This window comes from Argiope bruennichi, chromosome 1 (assembly GCF_947563725.1).
Source record: "Argiope bruennichi chromosome 1, qqArgBrue1.1, whole genome shotgun sequence".
Classification (NCBI taxonomy): Eukaryota; Metazoa; Arthropoda; class Arachnida; order Araneae; family Araneidae; genus Argiope; species Argiope bruennichi.
In genome coordinates, this window is record NC_079151.1 from 108879178 (window position 1) to 108906428 (window position 27251).

The window sequence follows — 27251 nt, forward strand, 5'->3', positions numbered from 1 at the left end:
AATTTAAATTGATAGATTACAGTAACAGAATTTTTTAACACAGTAGTAATTAACATTTCTGAAAAAATATAAATTGGTACCAAAATTATCCATAATAATGAAACATATAGCTTTAATACTATTTTATAATGCAATTATTTATAAGTCGTCGACTGCAAATAATGTATTTGTACAGATTTGAGAGAAATTAATAAAACAAATCTGATAGATTAATGTATCTTAACAAATAAAAATATATGCTATAACAAATAAATATTTTAGAAAAACATCCTTTTTTATAGAACATCAATTCAAATGGTGACTATTTAATGAAAAAGTAAATTTTAAAGAATCCATAAAATAAGAGCATTATAAAAAAAAATGTTACACTTAAAAAATTAAATAAGATACCACTTATGTACAATCTTTTCTCCATTAAAAGTCCATTAAAAACCTGAATCTTGAGCAAAATACATAAATGTATAAAAACATTTACCATGTTTAGTCTTTTTTTTTTTTTTTTCCCCTCTGTCTTTAAAAAAAAACATCACATTTTTCCATTGCCTTTTCAATTTAAAATCATTTGTCAGTAGTGATAAAATAATAATGCAATATTTTGAAAATGCAAATAGTTTTAAAGCCTTTTTAATAAAAAATGAGGAATTTATATCATTTTTTTCATTTTATGCAAGAAAATATAAAATATCTTAAAAACTTCAAACCTTCCTCAAAATTATCTTAAAATACGGTTCTTTGAATGGCAATGTTTCAGAGATATTATCAAAAAAATTTCAACAAAAGATATAACAAGCAATATACTGAAATATTGCATATAAAAATAATAAAGTTGGACGGAATGCAGTTTCATGCATGGCATGTTACAAATTCAAGAAGGACCATCTTCAAGTTTTCGCCATGCCACCTGTTTAGGGAAAAGATTGAATTATATGAATTTTCAATCATTATAAAAAAATACATAACTGAAATACTATATCTTTCTCAGTATATTTTTAACTTCTTTTATTGTTTGTATTTCTTAAGTATTAAGATAAAAATAAACTTTTTCGTTTAGAAATATTACTTATTTTCTTATATATATATATTACTGAATATAGGTGCTGATATACACTAATTAAGTAAATAATTTTTTTACATTTCCAAAACAAAGAATTAATAAAAAATCTCAGACAAAAGATTTCTGCTGAATATTCTGCACCAACAGCAATAACATGGGGAAATTGTTAGCAATATACCATAAGATAAAAACATATTGAGAAATGCAACAATTTAAAAACATATAATCAAGTTATAAATAATCTCAACAATTTATTTTTAAACAGTTATTGGCTCAAAAATTTTTACACAAATCATTATTGAAAAATCATTTACTATAATAAAACAGAGCATTCACTATAATGAATGATTACCTATAATATCTAAATATTAAATTCTTTACAATATTTAAATAAAAAATCATTAATCTTGAATTCCATATTAAAATGCTGGCAAATACAAATAATTTAAAAAGCATTCCAAATTGTTTCTTACATTGCACATTTCACGAACAAGTGCCCTTTCACCTTCAGCCAATTCTTCAGACTCTAAATCACTTTCCAGACTTTTTTCCATTTGTTCATGAACCTCTAACACCTACACATACACACAATAAAAGGATAGATAAATGCTTTTTCCCATCATTAGAAATAAATATGTATTCAGATAATAAATATCTAATTTTTTTAATTAATAAATGATGTAAAATAAAAATCCTAGTAGCTTCTTATGGTAGTATTATATTAATGGTTTTGGAATCCTAGTTTAAACCATTATTTTACCATTACATAAATTTAATAACATTTTTTTATAAAAATACTATTTCAATTAGAATTGCTAGATAATTTAGAAGTATGAATTATAACTTGTAACATAACTTTGAAATTAAGTGCTAATTTTATTGTTTATGTTAATGGTAATTTACTATCAGAAATATTACAACTCATTCTATAAGGTTTAAATTTCAACAACATTTAAAATATAATCATGCAATTTATATTGTAAAGCTTACTTTCATGGCATGAACAACAGCCTCAGGTTTTGATATCGACATATTATCATTGAGCTAAAATATAAAGCATATCAATTAATTTTGAATTATAAAAAAAATAAATAAAAATATTATACCAATATCAAAATTTTATAATAAATTTCTTATTATATTTTAATATAATTAAAAATATTGTCAAAAAGCCAAAAATTATGTTTGCTAAGTACAGAGTATAAAGATTGTCAATAAAAGCTTAACAATTAACTTAAATTCATCCCTATAAAAAACATTTAAATACCTTTAAAGGATCCCTTGAATTAGCATCAGTCCAGCTGTTTTTGCCATAAAAACCATGATTCATTTTGTTCTTCTAAAAACGGGACATAATTGAGTTGGAATTTAACAAAATATTTTGGGTTTCAGGAATATATCTAATTTTAAAATGAATCTAGAAAAATTATATATTTTCTTAATGGAAGGGTTTATATATGCATGTACCAAATTTTGTGATCATAATTAAAATAATATGTAAACAAAATTATTCCAGAAATTTATATTTCTGATTATTTTTTATTAAAGGTTAAAGAACACATAAAGGCAAAATTCAAAGAAATAAAATAACAAAGGAGTTAAAAACAAAGATTGAATGAGGTAAGATCTTAAAAAAGAAAAAAACAATAAAATTTTAATAAAGATTAATAATTTTATTAAAGATTTTTTTTCCTTATATAAAAATACAAGTATACTGAGAATAATTTAAGTCAGATTAAAAATTTAAAATAGCAAATAGAAATAACAAAATGATATTTTAACATTGAATTTTGTAAGTTAAACAAAAATCTATAATAAATAATTATTACAAGAATAGAGTAATTAATTGCTTTTCATAATTTTTATTTAACTGTATATATGTATTTGAAATCAGTATTAAACCAAATATAACTATAAAATTTAAAATATTATCATATATAGAATTTTCTTAAGAATTTCTACTAATATATATATAAAAACAAAGGCTTTTCTCATAATAAAGTAAATTTCTTATAGTAAAATAAAGACTTGGTTAGCTTACCATATCTCTAAATTTTTCTTCCTCTAATTCTTGAATTTTTCTCTCTAAGCTTTTAATATATTGCAGAACTTGAGCTAAAATATATCAGAAAAAAAATTAAGATAAATACAGAAGCATTATAAAAAAAATGCAGAAAATTATATAGAACAAACACTTGTTTCTATTCAATTCATAAAAACAAATTATAAGGGAATGATAAAATTAAAATAAACATCATATTAACATAAAATTGATAGAAACAATTTGCAAAGGGAACATTGACCTTTCATCACATGCTTGGATTTTATTTTATTGATACTAAACTAGAGATAACTCTAAACATATTAACAGGTTATATGAAGTGCAAAGAGTATCTTCAATTTGATAAGAGTTTCATTACACAAGAAATTTTGCAATAAAATAAGAATGTCATGTAATAAAAAACATGAGATAAACGTAAACAAATATACTGTTGGTTGCTTGAGCAGTTCATCTGAAGTATTGTCACCCCATATGAGTAATAATTAAATACAACCATCAGATATTAAACTTCAACATTAATTAATAATGACAGTGTTTCTTACATTGATTTCAGAAACCATTTTGAGAACGTGAAAGATTCTTATGAAATTATTTACAAACAAAAACATATTAATACATTGAAATAAATCTTAACTAGAGCTACAAAAAAAAAAATCTTTCTTTGTAAGTTACCAGATGCATATCGAAACAATATTAACATAGTAATTTATTGTGTTACTTTGAAACTCACTATGCAGGAAAGAAAAAGTATCCAGATTTATGCAAGTGTAAAGATGTTATTTTTGTTACTTATGGCACTTTATAAACCTGCTAACAGATCTGTCAGTGATTTAAGCCGAGTGAGTGTTTCTTGCCTTTTCAGCAGCGTCAACTAGGGCCAAGAATACAACTTAGCTACTTCATGCATTACATTCGCTTGCACAACCCCTTCTGACAGGGAGGCACATTCACACACCTCACAGATAGAACACAGAAGAAGAACAACCATGCCCAAACTGGGATGGAGATCACGGGGAAGACTCTCTACTCCTATGCCAGGATGCCGGCTAAATATGTAATATCACCAGTAATTGATAAATATTTTTCAAAAACATCAAGATAAGCTTATTTAAAATATTTTTCTGTGTTTCTCATGCATAATCTAACTTTAATACTTTCAGTGCATATTTAAAACTACTGTATTATATTGCACTATAGTTAGTTATATTTAAAAAAAAAATATATCAAATTTTTTTTAATTATCAAATCCTTGAAAGAAAAAATTAAGAATATATGAAACAAATGCAAGATGAAAAAATCTGCAAATTTCATTAACTATAAAAAAGATCCCCCCCCCCCTTTTATAGAAATTTTGCTAATTCTTTTAGTAGTTTTCTTACTAATAAAGTTATACAAACTTTAGATTTTGTTAGTAAAAACAAGTCTCTAGCTTATTCAAATTGTTAAGAAAGTGCAATATCTTCACACTCAATCTCAATAATTTTCTTTTTTAAGAAAGAAATAAAAAAGAGTAAAGTGTTTTAAAAAATCAAGAAATCAATTCTAAATTTCTTTTATTTATGTCATTGGTAGAAATTTCATCTGTTCCTCCAAAAACAGATGATATTAAGCCTGATGTTGTTGATATTCTTAATTATTTAGTAATGTTTATTGTTTTATTTCAATTTTTGCAAGTCTTAATCTATTAAGTGTATTCACTTTCAAAGTCAGCAATGATTTAAATATTATCTTTCTAACATATTATAAAATATTCTAAAACTTCTGCACAAAAATTACTTGAAGAAAAATATTTAAATAATCTACAAATAATAAAACTAAAATATAGTAAACAAAATAAGAAGCAACTGCATGCAAAAAAGCAACAACAAGTTGAAGTCATTAAAAAAAAAACTCAATTCATTCTAGGAATACATAAAATTAACACTGAATAGAAATTATTTTTTTGATCAGTATTTTCCTAAACTGATGGAAAATACTGATCATGTGAGGAATACTGATCTCTGAACTCACTGGCATTACTCAAGAGAAGAAAGATCAGAAATCACAAGAAAAATACATTCATATAACTCAGTGGTTCTTAACCTTTTTAAGCCGCGACCTAAATTAGAGAAATAGGTTCATGTCGCGACCCAAACAAAAGTCAAAATTTTTTCATTGCTTTATTTTAGATCGTATTTTTAAAAAATCTTCAATCCTATGATGATGATTTTTTTTAACTTACAAATTTTTTATTTATTTTTTTAATAATAAAGATAAACAAAAGTACTTTTCGATCCAAGGAAAATTTAATTAATAATCAAGTGTTTTTAATAATTTTTATTGACCAAATTAAAATATATTTATAACTTTTTGAAAATAATTGACATTTTAACTTATTCCTAAAAAAAAAAAAAAAGAAATATCAATACATATGTTAAGTCTTTTAAATGCAAGTCATACAGTTTTAATGAGAACCTTGTGCTTGAATATATTTTGAAAGATCTTCAAACCTCGGTTGAATGCTTGTCAAGGAGCACCTTATATCTATTTCAGGATTTAACTTGTTCCGGTAATTGTTTTTGATTACACACAGAGCCCAAAAACCAGCCTCACACATATATGTTGTTGAAAAGGGCAATAATACAGCAAGGGCAATTGTTTGGCAGAATTTATAAAACCACTACTACTTGGTGCATCCAAACGATTGTTGATATTTATTCAAGTCGCCATTTCTAAAATGTCTGAAATTTGGTGTATTACTAACTTTTTTGGTTCGACTCAGTGCGACCCAAGAAATATGCTTCGCGACCCAATTTTGGGTCGCGACCCATAGGTTAAGAACCGCTGATATAACTCCACAGATCTAACAATTTTTTTTAATTAAAATTTTCAGAATGAAAAATAACTGTTAGATTTCTTTAAAAAAATAAATAATAATCCAGTTCTTTTGAGACACCTTATATCAGGAGTGCTGAAAATGAACAGTTTTTAATGTTGTTAGTACCCCAAATAAGGTTATTAAGTTTCAGACAACATTTAAGTTATTATAACATTTATAAAGTATTAATTATTTATTACTTAAGAAAAAAAAAGCTGGCAAATATCTAATGAAATTAAATGAATGAATATTAACAATAATCAGATTCCCTGCTCTACTGCCTATTTTTCAAAATGATGCCCATTAATATTACATACATATTTACATGATAAAATTTAGGCATAAAATTTATCATATTAATCACTAAGCAAACATTCTTATAAATCATCCAGACAGTTCTACATCTATCTGCAATACTTTATTTTAAATTTTAAGAGAATAAAATTTTCTAACACATATATTTTAAATAGATATTTAATTATTAACAGCATAATATCCAATGTTCCAGGGACAAACAAAATTTTTTTGATTAGATAATAGAAAAAACCAACCATTAATAACAGAACGATGTCTTTGGCCAGAATCGTCCATATTCTGTCCCATTCTATATGAGGAGAAAGAGGAATGAATTGGTGAGAGAAGTCCAAGTTCTTCATTGTTTGTAGATGAACTGCTGCCATCACCATCATCCCGACGACAATTAAGTGGCTCTCCACACTGACTACAAGTACTACGACTTCTTTCTTCATCCAAGCACAGACAGAGTTTCTAAAAGAATGCATTATTATTTATTTAAACATGTTTATGTGCTTATAGTTTACATTTCAAAAATTCAAATATAATACATTTAACTGTTAGTGAAGAATAAACTGCAAGTATATAATAAAATAATTTGGAAACAAAGTATTTATAACTATTTTTATTTATTAGAATACAGATGGTCAATTTAAAATTTTATACAACTACCTATTAAGACTATGAAAATTAATAATTCAAATGAACTTCTACTCCCAAATACCAGAGAATGTCAGATTACAGAAAAGCCTCCATTAAACATTCAAAACTACTATGCAGCAATGTGAACGTCAAGGAAAAGCTGACATTTTTGTTATGTACTAAAACAATAAGGAAAATCTCCATACAAATAGCTGAACAATTAATGCAGAAAGTTTACGAAGTTATAAAATTTTATAAAACTGAATGGTAATTTAATTTGACCAATTAATTTGTCTTTATTATTTATTAACTTTTTAAACCAACTAATGATACTAGAATTAAAATGTATCAATAATAGAACTATCTAAAATACCTTGTAACTTCCTCATTATCTATATATGCATTACAGAATGACATAAAGCATATTAAATATCATTTTATCAAATATCATAAAATGAACAATTTTGTCTGTCTGAATATGTATTTTAAGCCTTCAACAGCTATTAAAACTTACCAATTTTTAGGAAAGAAAATTTTTTACAGATATTTCAATAAAAATAATTTTTTTGGTCTTTCAATAAACCATACTATTATTTAATTTTGGCAAAATAAAATTAAATAAAAGTTGAAATTAATTAAATAAATCTGAGTTAATTCACACAAAGGTTAAAAACAATACTACTTAAAAAGATGCAATAAAATACTTCATTTGTCTATCACACAATGCATTTTTTGAGTAATTCAGAAGTTAAAATCGATAATATCATATATAATATGGGGATGTGAGTTAAAACTTTATTTCACCAGAAATTTAATTAATGATATTAGATTTGTCTGAATGTGGATGTAAATAATTTTCAAAAAGGTTCAAGTTATAATGCTCTGATTGCCAATATAAACTATATAATTTATTTATTCCACAGAATTACAACAAGGTAATATGACACTTTCAAACATATTTTACTTTATAACTGTTTTGGAATAATATTTTTAAAAAATCACAGAAATATAAGAAACAATGGTTATACTAATAAAATCTAAATGGAGAAATTTATCAAATTCAAACCAGTAAAAATGCTAAAAAAATAATAATTTAAATATTAAAAATAGGTTTCTGAATAAAATTTAATGTTTAAAAGAAAAATATTTATAACAAAACCTTTAATTCTAAGTTATCTCGAATAAGTTCTTGTTGCTTATTCTCCAGTTCTTGAAGTTTACTTTGATAAGATGCAACTTCCTGCCTCATTACACTAGCTGTATAACGACCAAATCGCTGCCATTCTCTAGCAAGTTTACGGCCTTTTTGTCTATCATCATCCAAAAAGCAGCACAAATCTCTTAATTCCTGATTGTCATCGCGAAATCTTTGATTCATTTCATTCAAGTTACGGATTTCTTGCAAATGAGCCTGCAATAAAAATTATCAAGAAAAATTTGAAACCAAATTGGAAAAATTTTTAGTATATATAAAAATTTTCTAGTTTAGGTACATATGAAATTTTTAAATATATTATTTAAAAAAATGCTAATTTTCATATATTATAAAAGAAGTTTAAAATAACAAAAGAAAGTAATTTTAAATATTTTTCTGGCAAGACAATTTTAATCTGGATAATTACCTGCATTCTTTGGTTAATGTCCTTTACAAGTGCTCCATGGCTCATCATCAACTTCATATTTTCAGCCTCTGCTCTTCGCAACTTTCGAACTAATTCTTGGGGTGGCAGGCGTAGCAATTCTTCGTCGCTCATTCGAGTGTTTGTTCCAGTAGCCATAATGTATAGAAAAAGCAAATTTCACTCACATAATTGAAAAGCAATGGAATGTATAATACCCTTTCTCACAGTTTCCCGAAGTTCAGGAATAAGTACCCTTTAAAACAAGAAAAAAAATACTAATATTTAATTGAAATATGAAATATTCTGAAAAAGAAAATTAATCCATTAAATAGAAAATCGATCATTATCATTAATTCTTCATGATACGGAAAATGTAACAAAAACAAAACCTAACTGCTAAATTATATAAATAACATGCTAACCTGTAGATTTTCTTATCAATATATGAAATATTTCAATTTAGAAGAAAGGTATATGAAATGTTTTAAAATACCCATATAAAAGATGGATAAATAATTACAAGCAAGTAGCTTTTCGAGATTTAAAATAATAGGAAATTAGTTGAAAATATATAAAAATAGTTGTGATGATAGAAACTTTGACAACTGCAAAAATAAATCAAGAGAATCGCCTTCACTAAAAATATTTCAAATAACAAGTTATTTAAAAATTGATGAATTTATATTTACTCCTTTAAAATTTTTATAAGGGTGCGCTTTCATGAAGAAAAATCATTTAGAAAATATTTACCAATAATCAGTGTTTTGATTTATTTGACAGTCGTAAATGATTTCGTCTGCTGGTTTTGTTTCATTAGCTCTGGAATTTTAATTAAGTCAGTTAAAGTTACAGCGATATTCTGAACCGGATACAAAGATTTTTGCCTTACTTTTCTTTACCCACCAGCAGAGATTTAATTTTTCGTTCATTGAATGTTATAAACGTGAAAAATATATTTGCTGTATTTGCAAAAAACTATATATCTATGTGGCAAAATTTGTTTTAGGAAACAAATAATTGTATCAACTTTCTTGATAATGATATGGAATTTTTGTCACGAGGTTTGCTATTATTTACTAACAAAAGTGTTGACGCATGTGTTGTAGTGCTTTGCTGAAATTCATTACAAATAGGCAATCTGTGAGTTACGTTTTAATGAAAAGCTAACAGTAGATTTCATTTCTATTTGATGTTGAATTATACATTAAAGCCCATAAAGATGGTTATTAGGCTTTTTTCTTTGGTGTTTTTTATTGTTTTCGTGGAGAGTACGACTTCTAATTTCATTCCAAAACATTTAGATGAACCTTCTGATAAAGGACAATTATGGGCCGTTCTTGTTGCTGGTTCTGATTCTTGGGATAATTATCGACATCAAGTAAGTTATGTATATGAACATCAATTGCTTAGGTAGCTAAAGAATATTTTTGATATATCAAACCATTCAGATAATTCGAAATATCTTGTATTCCTAAAAAAATTATACAACTATGCTTAAGCTACATGTAGTATGTACAAATATATTTTTTAATTTTCTACATTGTATTCTTCAATAATTTTGTGTATATTGAAAAAAAATGTATGTGTAATTTTTTAATAATGTATTGCAAAAGAACTTTTTTTAAATATTTATTTTGGACTAGTTAGCAATTTGCATCATTGCATGCCATAAAGCTGAAGACTAATATAATTCTTATTTTTTTAAAAAATATATAAGTTTATAATTGAGCGCATTGCTATTATATTTTCTGTAGATGTGTGTAATTTTAATAACTTCGTTTAGATTCCCTCTATAAGTAAGTTTTTGTACAAGTTAATTCTTAGACATAATCTGAGTTATTTCTTCTTATTGTTTAATGTGTTTTTGTTTTTTTTGGCATTTTTAAGATAAACATTACAAAACTGTTTATTTTAGATAAAGATAAAAACTCTAACTGAAAGAAGTCTATGCATTTTGTAGTTTTGGTTTAATGCTTTTTTGAATACGAATTTCTAGTTGCAGTTAAATCGCACTTCCTTTCACCATTTAATGTGTTGCAGGATTTTTTTATATGTCTTTCTTTGTTATTATTTGTATGTCTTTTTTTTTTTTTTTTTTGAAACAACAAGAATTAAAGTAGTTTTGTTATGAAAGAGATTCAAATGCCAGTATAAATTGAATTAACTGTCAGTGTTTTACTAAGTACTAAAATATGCATTTTAAAGGTGTCTTTTCCTTGATTGAAAATAAAATCATCTTGAAAATGATTTGTATCAGACTTATTATTTGATACTTTATTTTACAATTTATTTCAATTAAATCTCTTATGTATAGTTTGAAATTCACGATTCCTTCGGTGAAGAATTTATTTTTATTTTGAAATGCATTTTTTAAATAATATTGTTTAATACCTTGCATCTAATTTTTACTTTGTGTGTATGACAATAGATTCAAGTCGTATGTCAAACTTGCAAAGTGAAACTATTCTCATTATCTAACATGTAGCATTTTTTCTTTCTGTTAAGCTGTAACTTCACTTTTATATTCCTTGTGCATTGTTGATTTTAATTTAAAATTAGTTTAGAACAGTTAACTTTTATTATGTGAGTTCATCTAATAGCTTCGTAGCTAGATTGAAATATCTTAATAAAAAACATTTAAAGAATAACAAGTATAGTTAGTCTGCATGAGACGGATTTATTTCATAATATGCCTACTATCCAAGTTTTGCTTAATTTCTTATAAAAAATTTAAATAAAATAAAATCAGGAAGCAAGAAACCATAATGATTTTGCGAAAAAAAATTTTTTTAAATATTTAAATAGAATCTTAATTACTTAGTTTTTAACAAGAATTGGGTATTTTGAAAGAAATATAAATAGTTAAATTTTTGGTAAAATAACAAAAATGGTCTGAATGTCTTTGCAACAAAAGGTAGTTATTGTGGTATATTAAGCATAAAGATACTTTTAAAATGGTCAAAATAAAGGGAAAAATCTATAGCATCTAAATTTGCATCACAAAAAGGATTTCTTTTTTTTATTATTATTTAAAAAGGTTGTGAAAATCATTTTAGTGTTACAATATTTTTAGAAGTTATGGTAGTAAAACATCAAAATTTTACTTAATTTTTTATTATTTTAAATTCTAATTAAAAGTTTTTCAAATTATGTATGTGGTAAATTTTTTAGCTCTAGGTCAAAGAGTCTGTGGTAATTTGAGTTAACAGTGGCCAAACAGGTGATAAATGACTATTTGTTTCGCCAGCTGGCGACAACCATCACTCACACCTCTGGAGATGAACTTTGCTCTCCAACGAAAATGAGTGACTCACTTCCTAGCTTCGCCGACTTGCTCCAAACTTCTGCCTCGTGCTGGTCGCTGGATATGCGACCAATGTATCATGAACTATATATGTTTTATTTAATTTGTAATTAAAATTTATTATTGTTATCCTACATGGCTGGCAGGGTTTCATTAATTAGTAATGTTTTGATACTTTAATTTAAAGTAAATTTTCCACGCAGTTAGTTAAGCCACACACCAAAAGTTTCACAGGATGAATAATCGTAGTAATATATTTTATTCAGAGAAGGCATGTGATGTTTTATTAATTGTAAAGAGCTTTAATTTACTTTTTTAATATTTAATTAATCTTTTCTCATTGCAGGCTGATGTGTGTCATTCATATCAAATTTTAAAGAATCATGGAATTCCTGATGAAAGAATAATTGTGATGATGAAGGATGATCTTGCATATAATACAGAGTATGCGTTGAAAATTTTTTTTAATAGTATTTAAAAAGCTGATTGTCCAAATATTGCATTAAACATATTTCCTTTTAAATTTCTTAGCAATCCTACTCCTGGTATAATCATCAATCATCCAAAAGGAAATGATGTTTATAAAGGTGTTCCAAAAGACTATACTGGACGAGTAAGTATAAATCCCCCCCCTTTTTTCCCATCTCTTTCTCTCTCTGTATATATATATGGACTCTTTGTACTTAAAATAAACATCTTCCTTTGTATACATTTGTTGATAGACAGATAAAGCTCTCTTCAGAGTATACAAAATTTTGCAGTACATTGTTTACGAATTTGAAATAAATAATAATAATATTAAGAGAAATTATTGAACTATTAATAGTTTGTTATTTCTGATGAATGAAAAAATGTTAGTTGATATATTTGGTTGGGAAATCTTATTGAGAAAAATTACTTTTGAATAATCATTATAACTTTATGAAGAATAACAAACCTTTGAGAAATTTGCTGTTGAAAGATTGTAAGGAATTCATACAACAGCTATGAATTGCCAAAGATGTCTTATTAATCTATTGATTATCAATGACATATGGTTAAACTTAAAATTCATCTATGGCATGCAGTTAATACAATACTGATTTTAAAACAAATCTCAGTATTTTCAATTATTCAAAATTGTAGCTACTATAAATAGCACCAACTTATTACTGGTGATTTTGATAAATATTAATGGAATCGATTCCTACTTGTCTAATACATATACCAATAACTTTATGTCTATTGTCTTTTTCTTTGTAGAAAAATTTAATATTTTTCAATTATTGAAATGCGGGTTGAAAAATATGTATATATGTGGAATAATTTATATCTTTATTGATAAGTTTTAAAAATTAAAACTTAATTTCATTTTTGTACAGGGAATTATGATCATATGCTCTACCCACTGTTGTAATTTTTAATCATATGCTATTAATTTTATTTCATTTACTTATTCTTCCTGCTTTTCTTTCTTTCAAAGGAAGTAACACCAAAAAATTTCATGGCTGTTTTGAGAGGTGACAAAAAAGCTGTTGCTGGTATTGGAAGTGGAAAAGTTTTAAAAAGGTATTAAATAAAATTATTTTTTAATTTTTAAAATAAGTACAAATTTTTAAGGAATTATATTTTGCATAAAACAACTGAGAACAAATTCCCTAGAAAAACACAGGGAATTTTTTTTTTTTTAAATGACTAAAAAAGTAGGAAAATTTGAAAATTGAGGGAAATTTCCAGTTTCTTAGTTATAATTTTCCCATCTAAAAAATGTCAATCTCTACTAAAGATTGCAATAATAAAAGGTCATAATCATCGCTTCAATGATATAACAATACCATTCGCGATTGTGTAATGTGGGGACTCGCACTTTTTCTACTCTTCCCCCCTTTTTTTTTCTGTATAGATCATTCCAGTTTTGATTTGTGAGAAAGTTGTTCTTTCCCGATTAGATTCTCGATTTGTAGCTAATGAGCATGCATGAGACTTGGTAACTGTATGAAAGATTAGAATACATTTCTCTAGTGGGAGTAGCAAGATTCAATCTGTGTATGCATCATGGTGGTATTTAGTCATTCACAAGTGAGTTTATTGAATCGTTTATCATTTGAAAAGTTTTGAATTTATTCAGAGTAAATTAGAGAGTTTCTTTAAAACAATGAGCTGCTCAAATCCATATTATAAATTGGATGGATAAAAAAACAATCCTGATTTTGTTGAAAAGGTTCGAGAAGTCCCGCAAAATCCGTTTGGTGCGTTCTGCTCACTTTGTAAGAAATAATAAGCCTAAATAGTATGGAAAAACTGGCATTTATTAGTCATGCCAAAAAAAGAGAAACAAAATTGCATGTGAATTCAAAAAAGTCATAATTAACCTTAGACTTTGTATCTAAAGGAATGAAGGGGATGATGATGGATAAAGTCCAAAAAAGTCAAATTTAATATCTGAAAATAAGTCAATTTCAAACTTTTTAGTTCAAGAACAATAATTTAAAGCTGAATTTTTATGGGCATTAAAGCTTGTTGGGTCACATTCTTCCTTTAATCATTGAATGATATTTCGGGAATATTTGCGCATATGTTCACTGAAAGTGAAATAGCTAAAAATGTATGTTAGGCCATACAAAAAAAAAAAAAAAAAAAAAAAAAAAAAAAAACTTATTTGTAAGGGTGTTTCTTGCACCTTATTTGTTAAGGGTAAGCTGCAAGAAATTGATAGCTGAAAAATCTGCAGAAATTCTTGCCCAAATACATGAATTGGAAAAAATGAATAAATAAAAAAAAAGTAATTTTGCTTTGTAGGTTTTTTTGTTGTTGTTAAGTAATTATTAAATTATTTGTATCATGATAACAAAAATATTTGGTGTTTTATTTTGACCAAATCCTTTATGTTATGTGACTTAAAATTATAGAGCATAAGAGGTAATATCCCTCCCCCCCCCCTTAATATATAAATTTTGTCTTGCTAAATTCTAGATAATATGTAAAGGGAAATTGTTTTTTTTTTTAATGTAAATATCAAAATTCTTTTAATATGCTATTATTTCAAATAATATTAAATTGTTGCTCCCTTTCCATGCTTTTTCCAATCTTTAAAATCTTATTGCATTATATCTAGCACATGAATGCTATTTTTACATTCCCTCGTATCATGAATGTACATACAGGGAAAAAACATGGAAAACACCAGGAATATTTTTTCCATATTTATGTAACAACATTGTATTAATCATATTTAATTAAATATTTTATAAATATCACCAAAACTGATTGAGTCATAAAGTTTTAAATATTTATATTTTGGATCATTTTGATGACTGTTTCAAAAACGACCATTTTCTAAAGGGGATGCTTGATTGTACTGAAATATTAAAATTTAAATCTTAGTAATTCATTATGTTTTGCTGCAAAATGGAACTTTTTTTTTCTTCTTTGTTTCATGCAGGGGTGTTTGTGCTCCGGGGAAACCCCGGAATTCCGGGGATTTTGAACTTCGATACCCGGAAATTCCGGGGATCGTCGTTCAAAAGGAAGTAGGAATAATAATGAATTATTTATTTTGATCTGGGTAATTTTGTTTGCTTTGAAAGCAGAAAACGCAAGGTCAGCGTGTGTGGTGAAAACTTTTCCTTTCTTTCTCCAAAGGCAGTGATAATGCGTGAAAAGGGGGGAAAACTTCTTTTTTGTTCTTTCCTTATTGCGAGTTATGACTCATTCCCCCGTTTCTCGGATATTCTCTTCTGGATTCTTTTCGGCAAGTAGGCGCGGCAGAAAAAAAAAGGGAGAGACTTCGCGACCAGATGTGCGATCACGTGACTCTGGGTTCAAAGGTCTTATCTCTCCTGGCATGGCGCCAATAAGTAGAGAAGGGGGATTTTTCGCCGTATTAGCTATTTGTCATTGATCGCTTCGGAACTTTTTTTTCTCCGCTGTGTACAATTTTCGTTTCATTTATTGATGCACGTGTAAATTTTTCGTTTCGCTTATTGAAATATTTTTTTTTATTTATGTACGCAAGAGAATTTCACTTTGAAATTTCAGCATATGAAACAGAAATTACCCCTTAAAAATTCATATCTAATTAGTTTTACAGCATTAGATCCAGAGCTAAGAGGTAAAACCAGTACAATATTAGCTTTTGAAAAATTATCATCTTTTATGTCCCATATTTTTAGTGACAATGAAAAGTCAAAAGTAGAAGCTGAAATAAGGTTATACCAGAGTGATATTGATATCACCAAAGAAATGCTCTACACATCTGATGAAAGTGGAAATCAAGTCAAGTGTACAATTGATAAATATTGGTCTAAAGTTTTTAATTTAAAAGATGATTTCACAAATGATTATAAGTATCCAACATTGGCTAAATTGGTCAAAGCCTGCCTTAGCTGCTTCCATGGCCCATTAGTGGAAAGTGCATTCAACTTAATGGATACACTTGTCAATGACTGTAGAACCTCTCTTAAGATTGATTCCCTAGATGCAGTGCAGACTATTAAATATGATTTAATGGCTTCTAAAGTAACCTCATGTGAAAAATATGGCTCAAAAAATCCAATGACTGATCCAATTCACAAAGATCTCTTACTGAATATGAACAGAAGTTGGAAAACATATCAAGAGGACTTAAAAACATGTATTTCAGATGAGTCACCTATAAAAGTCTCTGAAAAACCTTCTACATTAGCAGAAAAGCAAACTGCTTCTACCTCTGCATGTGCAGTTCTCGAGGAAATTTCTTCAACTGTAAATGAGGAAAATAAAAGTCAATCTTCCTGCAATTATGAAGTTCACCACAAAAGAAAGACAAGCCGACAAACATCAGAAAATAAAAAAAAATCAGCAGAAATTAGATAATTTTTTTTAAAGAATTAATTCAGGTAATTTAAAATATTTGCATAAAATGTAGTAGTTTATATGTTTGAAAATTTATGGTTATTAATTTTGCAAAAAAAGTAATTCATTGAACTTTTATAATTAGGTCATTCAATATTTCATAATTGTAATTTTTCATCCCCCCCCCCCCGCTTCTCGAAACTCCAAAATGCCGGTAGTAAGTCCGTAAAAGTTTCAGGGGATTTTTTGGGGTTCCACAAACACCCCTGTTCATGAGAAACTAACACTTTTACATTTGCTAATACAGTGCAACATGGAATTTTCTTGATGTACTATACTAATAGTTTCAATTAATTGTGACAGATAGGATTATAAAACTCTATAAAGGTTTAAATTTAATTAAATTTAAAATTAATATAAATTTAAATAAATTTAATTTTTTCAATAATGCATTTATTGATTGAATCTATTATTTTAACTGAAATAACATAAAATTCTGTTTGTTATTTAAAGTTTTATTCCAAATCAAACTAATGATTATATATCTATTAATTTAGAAATTAGCTCTAGGTCTGCAATTATAGTGGGTATGCTGTGTGTGTTTCTCTATCTCTGTGTGATTTAAATTTCAATTGTATTCTTTGATTTTCATAATTTATAAAAAAAATAATAGGAAGATGTTTCAGTAAAATGAGCATTTGCATTTTAATATTAATTATTTTTGTCAATTTTAATTGTGATGAATAATATTTTCCTGAAGTGCTATTTTGTTGTTAATGGAAATTAGTAGTTATTATTACTTATTTTTCGGAACGAATGAATGCATAAATTACATTCATCGTGCTTTTCTAAAATTGCTTTTACTTCTTGAATTGACTTTTCTAATATTAAGTTTCATTCTTAATTATTTATTCCTGCATTTTATGAATCATGTTCACTGTTTCTATCTACATGATTTCATTTTTATTTGGTTTTAATTAACAGTTGAATTATATGAGATTCTTCTTGTATTCTTTTTATTGTTTTAAATTATTTATTTAAAAATTAAAAAGAATAATTATGAAAATTTTAGGTGCATCAAAACTTATTTTAATTATGTATGAAATTTTGAGATATACATTGTGTAAAAGTCTAAAATTTATTTTTTGAAATTGATAAAATAAATTTTGTTTAGTGGACCAAATGATCATGTGTTTGTGTATTTTGCTGATCATGGAGCACCAGGATTAATAGCATTTCCTGAGTCTGTGAGTTAATATATTTGTTTTTCAGTCCGAACTTTTTATTTAAATTTTGTAATTTCCAGATGTGTTATTCTTTTAATGCATACACATATGTGATAAAAATTAATCATAAATAATAGAATAACATATTTATTGTGGAAATAGTTTTATTTTATTGAATGATGCCTTTCTCTATAGATGCCTTTTGTGAAAAGATATTAGAAACTCTCAACTCTGTTTATTTAATTCTCAACTCTGTTTAATTTAATCTGTACAATATGAAATACTAGTTGTTTAGGTTATAATGTGAAGATTCTGAAAATGAAATTTGTAAAAACCAATTAATATAAAACTGATAAAGATATGTATTGATTTTAAAAGTTTTAGCATAATGATGTGTGACTTTTTGTTATTATGAATGATGTGCGACTTTTTTGATATATTTAAAATACATAATAAATCATTGACACTTACAAATGATTCGTGGATAATTAAAAGTTGTCATTCAATGAAGTGATTTCTTTTTTCAACTCTGATTTGGTGTTGTTTCTATGTATTTGTTTTATGTTTTTAATAAAATTATATGCAATTACCAGTTTTGTTGTTTATGAAATGAATAATCCTTTATTTAGAAATAGTGATTATATGTTTATCTAATAAAATTAATACTAGCATGTTTAGTTCTTTTTAACTGTAAATAAATAAAAGTATTTGGAAAAGTTTCATTAAAATCTCTGAATATCATTTTAATGGGCAGAATTTGATTGATTTTTAATTAAAAATAAACATTTAATTAAGCACAGAATAAGTATTTTTTTTTCCTTAAATACATATTTTAATGGTGAAATTTTTACATTTTTAATTCCTCATTTTAATTTTTATTTTCTTTTAGGAACTAACAGCCAGACAGTTAAATAAAACTATACATTACATGAATGAGAAAAAAATGTATGCCAAAGTAAGTAAAAATGTATGAACTGAATAGTTCGTGTTTTACCTTATAATGAAAAAATTTTTATGTTTTCAAGAATTTTTTTCCAGTTATAATTATTTATAAATAATGCATTTCAAAATTCAATTTTCTTTTAAAAATATTGTATTATAAATATGTAAGTCCATTCAAAATCTGAGGTATTACTATTTAATGTGAATTATTTCTGAATGTTATTGAGAAATATTAATAATTAATATTGGTGTAAATATATCTTTTCATAAATTAAATATTTAAAATACAAAGTATTTTATATTAATTCTTTGTCTCTCACTTATACTATATATATATATATATATATATATATATATATATATATATATATATATATATATCACGAGGAATCATTATTAGACTTAATGTCTGTATGTCCTCACAGAAAAAATCCCTTTATTTGAATCCCTGCCTGAGGGTGACCCTTGAAAAAGTCTTCAGGCCGGATTCTTTTTTAATATTTTTTAATAATTTTTATTTGGTTTTTGTTTTTCCTATTAACTTGATTCTAATACTTTTGTATATATATATATATATATATATATATATATATATAAAACCAAGTTAATAGGAGAAAAAGTATCAAAATAAAATAAGAATCTGACCTGAAGACTTTCTCAAGGGTCACCCTTATTTCTTGAGGTTGTTATTTTGTTATTACAAACTCTTTTAATCCTGTTAAATTGTGAGAAAATTAGATTTTTGAAAATTTTAGAGTTTAGATTAGAATGATAATTACAAAGTTTCATTATTTTAAAGTTGAATTCATCCCTTTTATTGTAGATACCAACTATTTTTTTATCATTAGCTAGTTCGATTTTTAGATTCAGAAAGGTAGCCTCAAGTTGATTTTTATTTGTTTCTGTTAGAATTAAATCTTTTGGATAGCAATTAGTCACAATATTGGTATTATCTAAGTTTATCAAAAATAAGTCATCAATATACCTCCACCCATTTATTAAATTTAATTATTTTCTTTCTCATAGTAATGTAGGAAAATATTAGCTAAAGCACTTGAGAAAGCTGTTCCCATTAGAATGCCCTTTACTTGTTTATAAAAATTAATTCCATTAAAAACGTAATTTTCGGTAATATTAAAATTACATAATTCTAGTCAATTATTTTTAGGAATAACACCTTCATTTAAATATTCGTGATGTATGAAAGATGTACATTTAATAATTATTAGTAGTATAATAAGACATATTCGACATTGAATGATTTTTCATGAAGTAGATTGGTGTATAAATTTTTGAAATCAAAAGTATTAAGTTTATTAATGTTGTTATCTTTAAGGAAATCCAGTACTTCTTTGTTACTATTAATTATGAAGTTATCATCAGTATTTAGAAAGAAGTATTTAAAGAAATGTTTTCCCATATAGTAATTATAGCTGGCAATGCTACAAGTCACAAATCTGAATTTTAATGGGGTTTTTTATGAAATTTAACTGTTGAGAATAAATAAGGTTAGTTTAAAAAGCAAGTCTTTTTTTTTTTTTTTTTTTTGCGAAAGCTGGCATTTTTTTATCTAATTTCTTTTTTTCCATGTTCTTTAAAATATAAGTTGCATTAGAGTTGTATTCATTAACACACACACACACACACACACATATATAATATATTGTTTACATAATATACTTACTTTTAGAAAAATATTTTAATGTACTGCAATATGTTATAAAATTATTTTCATCTTAATTTTAAAGTGGTATACTCTTTTGTGCGAAGATAATTTGTTAACGAATAATGTTATATGATCTGTAATTTAACTAACATTGGTCATGGATTGAAATAAAAAGACAAATGTTTAACAATTTTTTCATTCTCCCTTTTAATATTTGACTTTAGTTTTATAATATTTCCTCATCATTCTTTGACATAGGTTTCCTCCCTTTTTAACATAACTTGGAATTTTCATTGTAACTGCAGCATAAGAAATGTTTTTAACTTTTATTTTCAGACATTTTAAATAATATAATGTGAATTTGATGCATGCATTTATTGAAAGAAAATACTAGGGAATATTTTCCCTTTTTTTTCCTTTAACATAAATAATGTCACATTGCAATAGTTAATAAATTAAAATTTATTTTTTGTTCAGTAAATTTTTTACATACTTTTTAATTTAGAATTTAAAATTATTTTTCAATCAACAGAATTTTTTTCTTTCATTTCAGATGGTAATTTACATTGAAGCTTGTGAATCAGGTTCTATGTTTCACAACATTCTACCAAACAATATAAATGGTACTTTAATATTCTTTTATTTAATATTTTCTATGTGTTGCTTTCTTAAGTTAATTTATTTTATGTTAGGGAGGAGTACATAAATTATTTCCATGAAAGAAAAAAAAATTAAATATTAGGAAGTAAGTTTAGAATACTAGGGATATTTATGCTTTAATTATTTATGCAGAGCTATTCTAATATGAATAAAATGATATTTTATTCATATCAATTTCAATATATATTGTAGCTCAAAATATGGATTTAATTTTTTTTATCAAAAAATAATAAGAATTAAAGAAAAATGGCATATATTAAATATTCTATAATACAGGGTGTCTATAAATGATGGACCCGATTTTAAAAAATCATATTTTCAAAAGTTCTCGACGGAATAAAATAATTAATGCTTAAAAATAACGAGAAAAGCACGAAGTTTTTTTTTTGTTACCAACAGATAGTTTTTTTTACCTTATAAATGTTCGATATGGGACCCTTTTGTCTCACGGCATACGCCCAATCGATAATCTAGTTCATTCCACACATTTTGTAACATGTTTCTGGTAATGTTTTTTAATGCTGCAGAAATGCGTTGTTTCAATTCTGGGAGTGTTTTCGGCATTGGCTGTACGAAAACACGGTCTTTCACGTAATCCCATAGAAAGAAATCGCATGGGGTTAGGTCAGGAGATCTTGGTGGCCATGTTAATAACGTTAAATCATCGTCACCCGCATGGCCTATCCATCTTTGTGGAAGCACATTGTTTAAGTAACTACGAACCGTCAAAGACCAATGAGGAGGTGCTCCATCTTGTTGGAAGATAAAATCGGGACTGTCCTCAAGCAGTTGCGGAAATAACCAAATTTCCAGCATGTCGAGATAATTGTCACCTGTGACAGTTTTTTCACCGAAGAAAAAAGGCCCATAAATTTTTTCACATGACATTGCACAGAAAACGTTTACTTTGGGTGAATCTCTCATAAACTGTTGAAATTGATGAGGATTTTCACTTCCCCACACTCTCACATTGTGACGATTAACATGTCCTGATAAATGGAATGTCGATTCATCTGAAAATACCAATTTTTTGGCAAAATTTGGATTTTGTAATTCCATTAGCATGCGTTCACAAAAGTCTAATCGACACACTCCCTCACCTTCTCCACTGCGTCGTTCGTAAGGCTTGGCCGGCCGCTGCTTTTCTTTTTGCACAAGCAACCTGTTTCTTTAAACTGCTTATACCATTGCAAAATGCTTTTGTTAGTTGGTGATTCTTTACCGTATTGAATTCTAAAAGCACGTTGAACAGTAGCAGTCGAAAAAACCCTTGCGTACTCCAACACACAAAAACTCTTCTCGCACAATGTCGCCATTTTGGGCTTCTTACTCTCAGCGATCGTAAATGTGCTGCCATCTGTTAGTACTTCGTGCTTTTCTCGTTATTTTTACGCATTAATTATTTTATTCCGGCGAGAACTTTTGAAAATATGATTTTTTAAAATCGGGTCCATCATTTATAGACACCCTGTATACTTATAGAATTTTTTTCTTAGATGGAAAATTTTAGTATGTTTTAAAAAATCGTTAAAATTTCTAACCAAATTTTTTACATTTATTTTATTTCTATCTGCTGTTTCAAATGTTTAAATTGCTGCATACCAGTCTAGTGTATTTGCTTTATATAATATAACTTGTTATATTATTAAGTTGAAAAAAATTTTTTTTTTTCAATTAGTTTTTGCTACTACAGCAGCTAATAGTCATGAGTCTTCATATGCATGCTACTTTGATGAAAAAAGAGACACATATCTTGGTGATTTTTACAGTGTAAACTGGATGGAAGATTCTGATAAGGTTTAATACTTCTAAAACTATTTCAAAAATTAACACTATATTTTCTTACATTATAATTTGCTAATTTTGATTCCGTTTTCATTTTATCCACAGGAAGTTCTAACTCAAGAAACACTTAATCAACAGTATAAGATTGTGAAGACTGAAACAAACCAAAGTCATGTACAGGAATTTGGAGACTTGGTAAATCAATTCATTTAAATAATAATAATTTTCATGTTTAAAATTCCATTTTTGATTTTTTTTTTTTTTTTTTTCATTTTTACTTTGCAAGTATAATTGTTAAAGGATATGAATAAAATTTTAGAACACAGATTTATCTGCCCACAATATGAATTTCTGTTTTTGAATTGAACAGCTGTTCAGTGGAAATTGAAAGAGGGTAAGATAGAAAATTGTATCCATGGGATCTAGTAAATTTTTAAATCTTTGCTTAGATTCAAAATGTGTGATTGAGTGAAGTTAAAATAGATAAGTTTGTATTATTATGTATGCATTAAATGTATAAAATTGAATTATCTAATTGAGAATTATTGCAAAACTTTTACAAAATTTTGTTTCAGTATTCTTTTCTTGATGTTTATATAAGTTATGCATGCATAGTTATTTAAAAATAAATGTCTGGGAGTTGGCTATGTGCATTATTTATTTTTTGCTAATAATTTTAATGTAGTTTTGAATTTGTGGCTAAAGAATTATTTAATGTATGCAGCATGTTTCAAATTCCTCTCGACTCCATTAATCATATATCTTTTGAATTTCATTGTTGAATATTTTTTATTTAAGACTTTTATTTCAATCGATAATTAATTAAATGGTGTTACATGCTAATTTTTCTTTCTTAGTGTAATTTTACATATTAATATTTAGCAATATTTTGTTTGATTTTGAAACGAGCATTTTTCTATGCATTTGAAATAAATATAGACTTAATTTTTTTAAATGATTTATAGTTATTAAAAAAATATTTTGCATTCCTTTCATAGAAAATTTCCAAAATGCATGTGAGTGAGTTTCAAGGTGGGAAAAATGCAACTCCAATAATTCTACCAAAAGTTGAGGTAAACTCTTTAGAGAATTTCGTTTTTAAAAAAAATGCAATGCTTTCCACAGTTTGAAAATGTTGTTTGTCATTTGTTAGCATTATAAAATTATTTAGATTTTTAAAGAATTATATTTTTTGGCATAAAAATATTTTTTTGTTTTTCATTCTAGTTGAATTTAGTTTCAAGTCGAGACGTCCCTATAGCAATTGTCAAGAGAAAATTTTTGAAAACAAATTCTGTAAATGAACAAGCAGCCTTATTGAAGAAGTTAAATAAAATGCTCAGAGTAGGTATTTTTATAGTTATATAATGCATAATAGGGCATTTAAGAATTTTATATTTATTAAAATGTTTATTTTCTATTCATATAAATTAAAACTTCCTTACATATCAGTGATATTTATGTTCTTCTATGCTTCATTATGCTTTTTCAAGAAATTTTTTTACAATATGTGACATTTTTGGAATTGCAGAATTTAGAATAAGTGATGAATATTGTAAATCGTAAAGTATTTTCAAATTCCTGTAATTAGTATATTTTTAAGAAAATATTTGTAAAAGGAATTATCTAATTGTATTTTAGTGAGCATATCGTTATAAATTGTTTGTAAAATTACAGTTTTCTTAAGAAAAATAATAGATTTTTGTGGCTTACATCAGTACTTATCTTTGTGGTTATAGCAATGCATGTTGACAGTCAAGACATTATAATGCTTAAAGTGTTTTAATATAATTGGAAATATTTCATGTATATGAATTGTTCAAGAAATCTGGGGCTTTCCAAGTCATTTATCTATATTTAAATTAATGTTTTATTGCTATAATTATGCATGATCAATGTTATAAAAATTTTACATAGAAGTAGATAATAAGTAAAATAAAACAAATATATTTTTGGCCTGATCTATTTACTATGTAGTTCACTTTTACAAGAATCACATTTAATAGTCATCTATAAATTAAGTGTGAAAACATAGAAGGCAGATTATTGTTGCTTGAAATGTGAGAATTAGTGACAGCACTTTAAAGATAATTTTCAATGTGTTTTTCTTATTGTGTACAATCTTTTTTTTTTTTTTTTTTTTTTTTCCCCTTTCCGTTTTAGTTGCTTAAATTTGCATAAATAAAGGTATTTAATGCCTCAAATTTTTAAAAAATCTTCTCTTTTTTTTTTTTTTTTAGAATAGACAATACCTTTCTCAAAGAGTTTCAGAAATTGTCACTGAAATTTTCCATGATCAGAAGCAAGAAGATGACATAATGAATAATCATTATACTTTAACAGACTTCGATTGCTATGATAAAATCCGAACTCATTTCAATGAAGAATGCTTCAGTCTCTCTAAAGTAAGTAATTTCATTTTATTTCATATAATGGATGAATTTATTTAATGGTTACATGACTCTTCAGTGTTAATTCGATATTCTTCAAGTTTGTTTTCTTCTTAATTATATATCATTATTCCAAGTTAATGTGCTTGGCAATTCATGTCTATATTTTCAGTTGATTAAGAATCAGAACTTTTGACTAAAATCAGAATTTGTATAAATATAAACAAAATCTAATTTATGTAAGTAATCAAGATTTCTCTGTCATTTTATCATTTTTGTCTTTTCTAACAATTTTTAAAAAGTTCGCTTCAACTAAAATATAAAGAAAAAGATTATAATTTATGGGGAATTTTGCATTTTTAAAAAATTACTTTTGCATTATGCTATGTATTTTCTACAGATCATAGCTATTTAAGAATAGTCACTCAAATATTAAAATTCATAATTGAATATTTCGACAGTCATTATTTTCTTAAAGTTCCTTCAGTTATGAAAGAAGATTTAATACCATAAAGAACTTTTTAATAATTTGATAAGTCTTGGACTATTTAAATATTGAAATTATGCTTAAAATAATTATGTAGAAATATAGAACCTACATCATAAAAAGTGAGGAAAACATCATAATCTGTTCCTCTGTAGACCTTTTTATCAATAGAACCTAATTAAAACATTTTGAGCATTTTAAAGTAAAGGTATTACGAAAACATTAGAAATATGATATTATATGTTTATAAAAGTGGTAATTGCATAAGAAGTAATAGAAGCAACATATTTTACGCAGCTGTAAATGTGATAAATTTTTCTCAAATTCTAAATTAATTGTTTAATATTTAAATTTCTAGTCATTTTTACTCTAAAGATAAATTATCATGTTGCTTAAATTTTTCTTATATTATATCTGAATCTGAATTTAAAAAAAAAAAACTAGGGGATTTCTGAAATAATGAAACTGTAATAAAATGGTTTGATTGTAATTTCGAAATTGTGAGTTTATTTTTACAACCCTGAATAGAAGATTATTTTTTGCATTATCTATTATTACAAACAGTTTCTAATCTAGAAAATCATTTTTTTTTCTAATTTTTCTCCTGTAAATTTGAAATATAATAATGCCCTTTTGCTTTTACTTTGCAGAATAATTATGCTCTAAGCTACATGTATGTTCTAGTCAATATATGTGAAAAGGGTATTTTACCTGCTCAAGCCATGTCAGCTATGGAACGAGTATGTGTTCATCCTCCTATATATGGAATTGTTTAAGTTAATTTTTTTAGACGAATAATTAATAAGCATTTTAATATTTAAGCATTTTCTGTACTTATGTAAACAAATAATGTTCATATTATAATTTTGTGATATATGCTTTTATATTTTTGTTCTTTCTTATGAATTTCCTATGTACCACTATCTTTCTATGTACTTTTATCTACCTGTGTACTACTACAGAGCAAAGTGTTATGTTGATAGCATCTTAATTTCATTTTCTGTGATTATATCTACTTTATATCTCCTTTTTTTTATTTAATAAAGAACAGTTTTTTTTCCATATATTCTGTATTGGGATTTTTTTATTACTTCAATTAAGACCATTTATACTAAATATTACATTAGTTAAGCAAAATCAACATATATATTCAATATATGTGAAATTGGATTTGTATGAATTTCTATATATAGTCTTGTGCAAATTTCAGTATTTCCAGAGTCTGGTTGTAGCATATACATTTTATTAAAAGAATAAAATAATAACTCATAAAAGAAAATGTTTAATTATTAAGAAATATGTTTTTTATATACTAGTATCTCAACAAGATATTCTGTTGATGAGGCTATTTGTTATAGTTTATACTATTTCCAACAATACTGCATCCTTTGCAACTCTCTTCGGTGGCTATATCTATGTTTGCTTTTCCACTCATATTTGATAGGAAA

At 25.9% G+C, this 27251-nt stretch overlaps 2 protein-coding genes across 4 annotated transcripts; one reads left to right on the forward strand and one right to left on the reverse strand.

The window, feature by feature from the left end:
* Positions 1-306: 306 nt before the first annotated feature.
* On the reverse strand, positions 307-9360 carry LOC129967749 (coiled-coil domain-containing protein 85C-A-like). 3 transcript variants are annotated; one of them, XM_056081909.1, is made up of 9 exons: positions 9282-9360; positions 8532-8784; positions 8069-8320; positions 6525-6741; positions 3096-3169; positions 2322-2393; positions 2045-2098; positions 1528-1629; positions 307-901 (listed from the first exon to the last, which is right to left on the reverse strand). In XM_056081909.1, the coding sequence occupies exons 2-9, from the start codon at positions 8685-8687 to the stop codon at positions 866-868; spliced, it is 963 nt and encodes a 320-aa protein (XP_055937884.1). In that variant the 5' UTR covers positions 8688-8784; positions 9282-9360; the 3' UTR covers positions 307-865. The 3 variants fall into 3 exon arrangements, with proteins under 3 accessions (XP_055937884.1, XP_055937885.1, XP_055937883.1); XM_056081910.1 differs by having other exon boundaries at positions 9221-9330; XM_056081908.1 differs by lacking the exon at positions 9282-9360 and adding an exon at positions 8954-9072.
* Positions 9361-9598: 238 nt separating this feature from the next.
* On the forward strand, positions 9599-26867 carry LOC129966556 (legumain-like). The gene is made up of 13 exons (XM_056081006.1): positions 9599-9909; positions 12182-12279; positions 12367-12448; positions 13298-13383; positions 17822-17894; positions 18763-18828; positions 21035-21104; positions 22820-22938; positions 23032-23121; positions 23925-23999; positions 24154-24270; positions 25167-25331; positions 26454-26867. Exons 1-13 carry the CDS (start codon positions 9721-9723, stop codon positions 26577-26579), a joined length of 1356 nt encoding a protein of 451 aa, XP_055936981.1. The 5' UTR covers positions 9599-9720; the 3' UTR covers positions 26580-26867.
* The last annotated feature ends 384 nt before the right edge of the window (positions 26868-27251 follow it).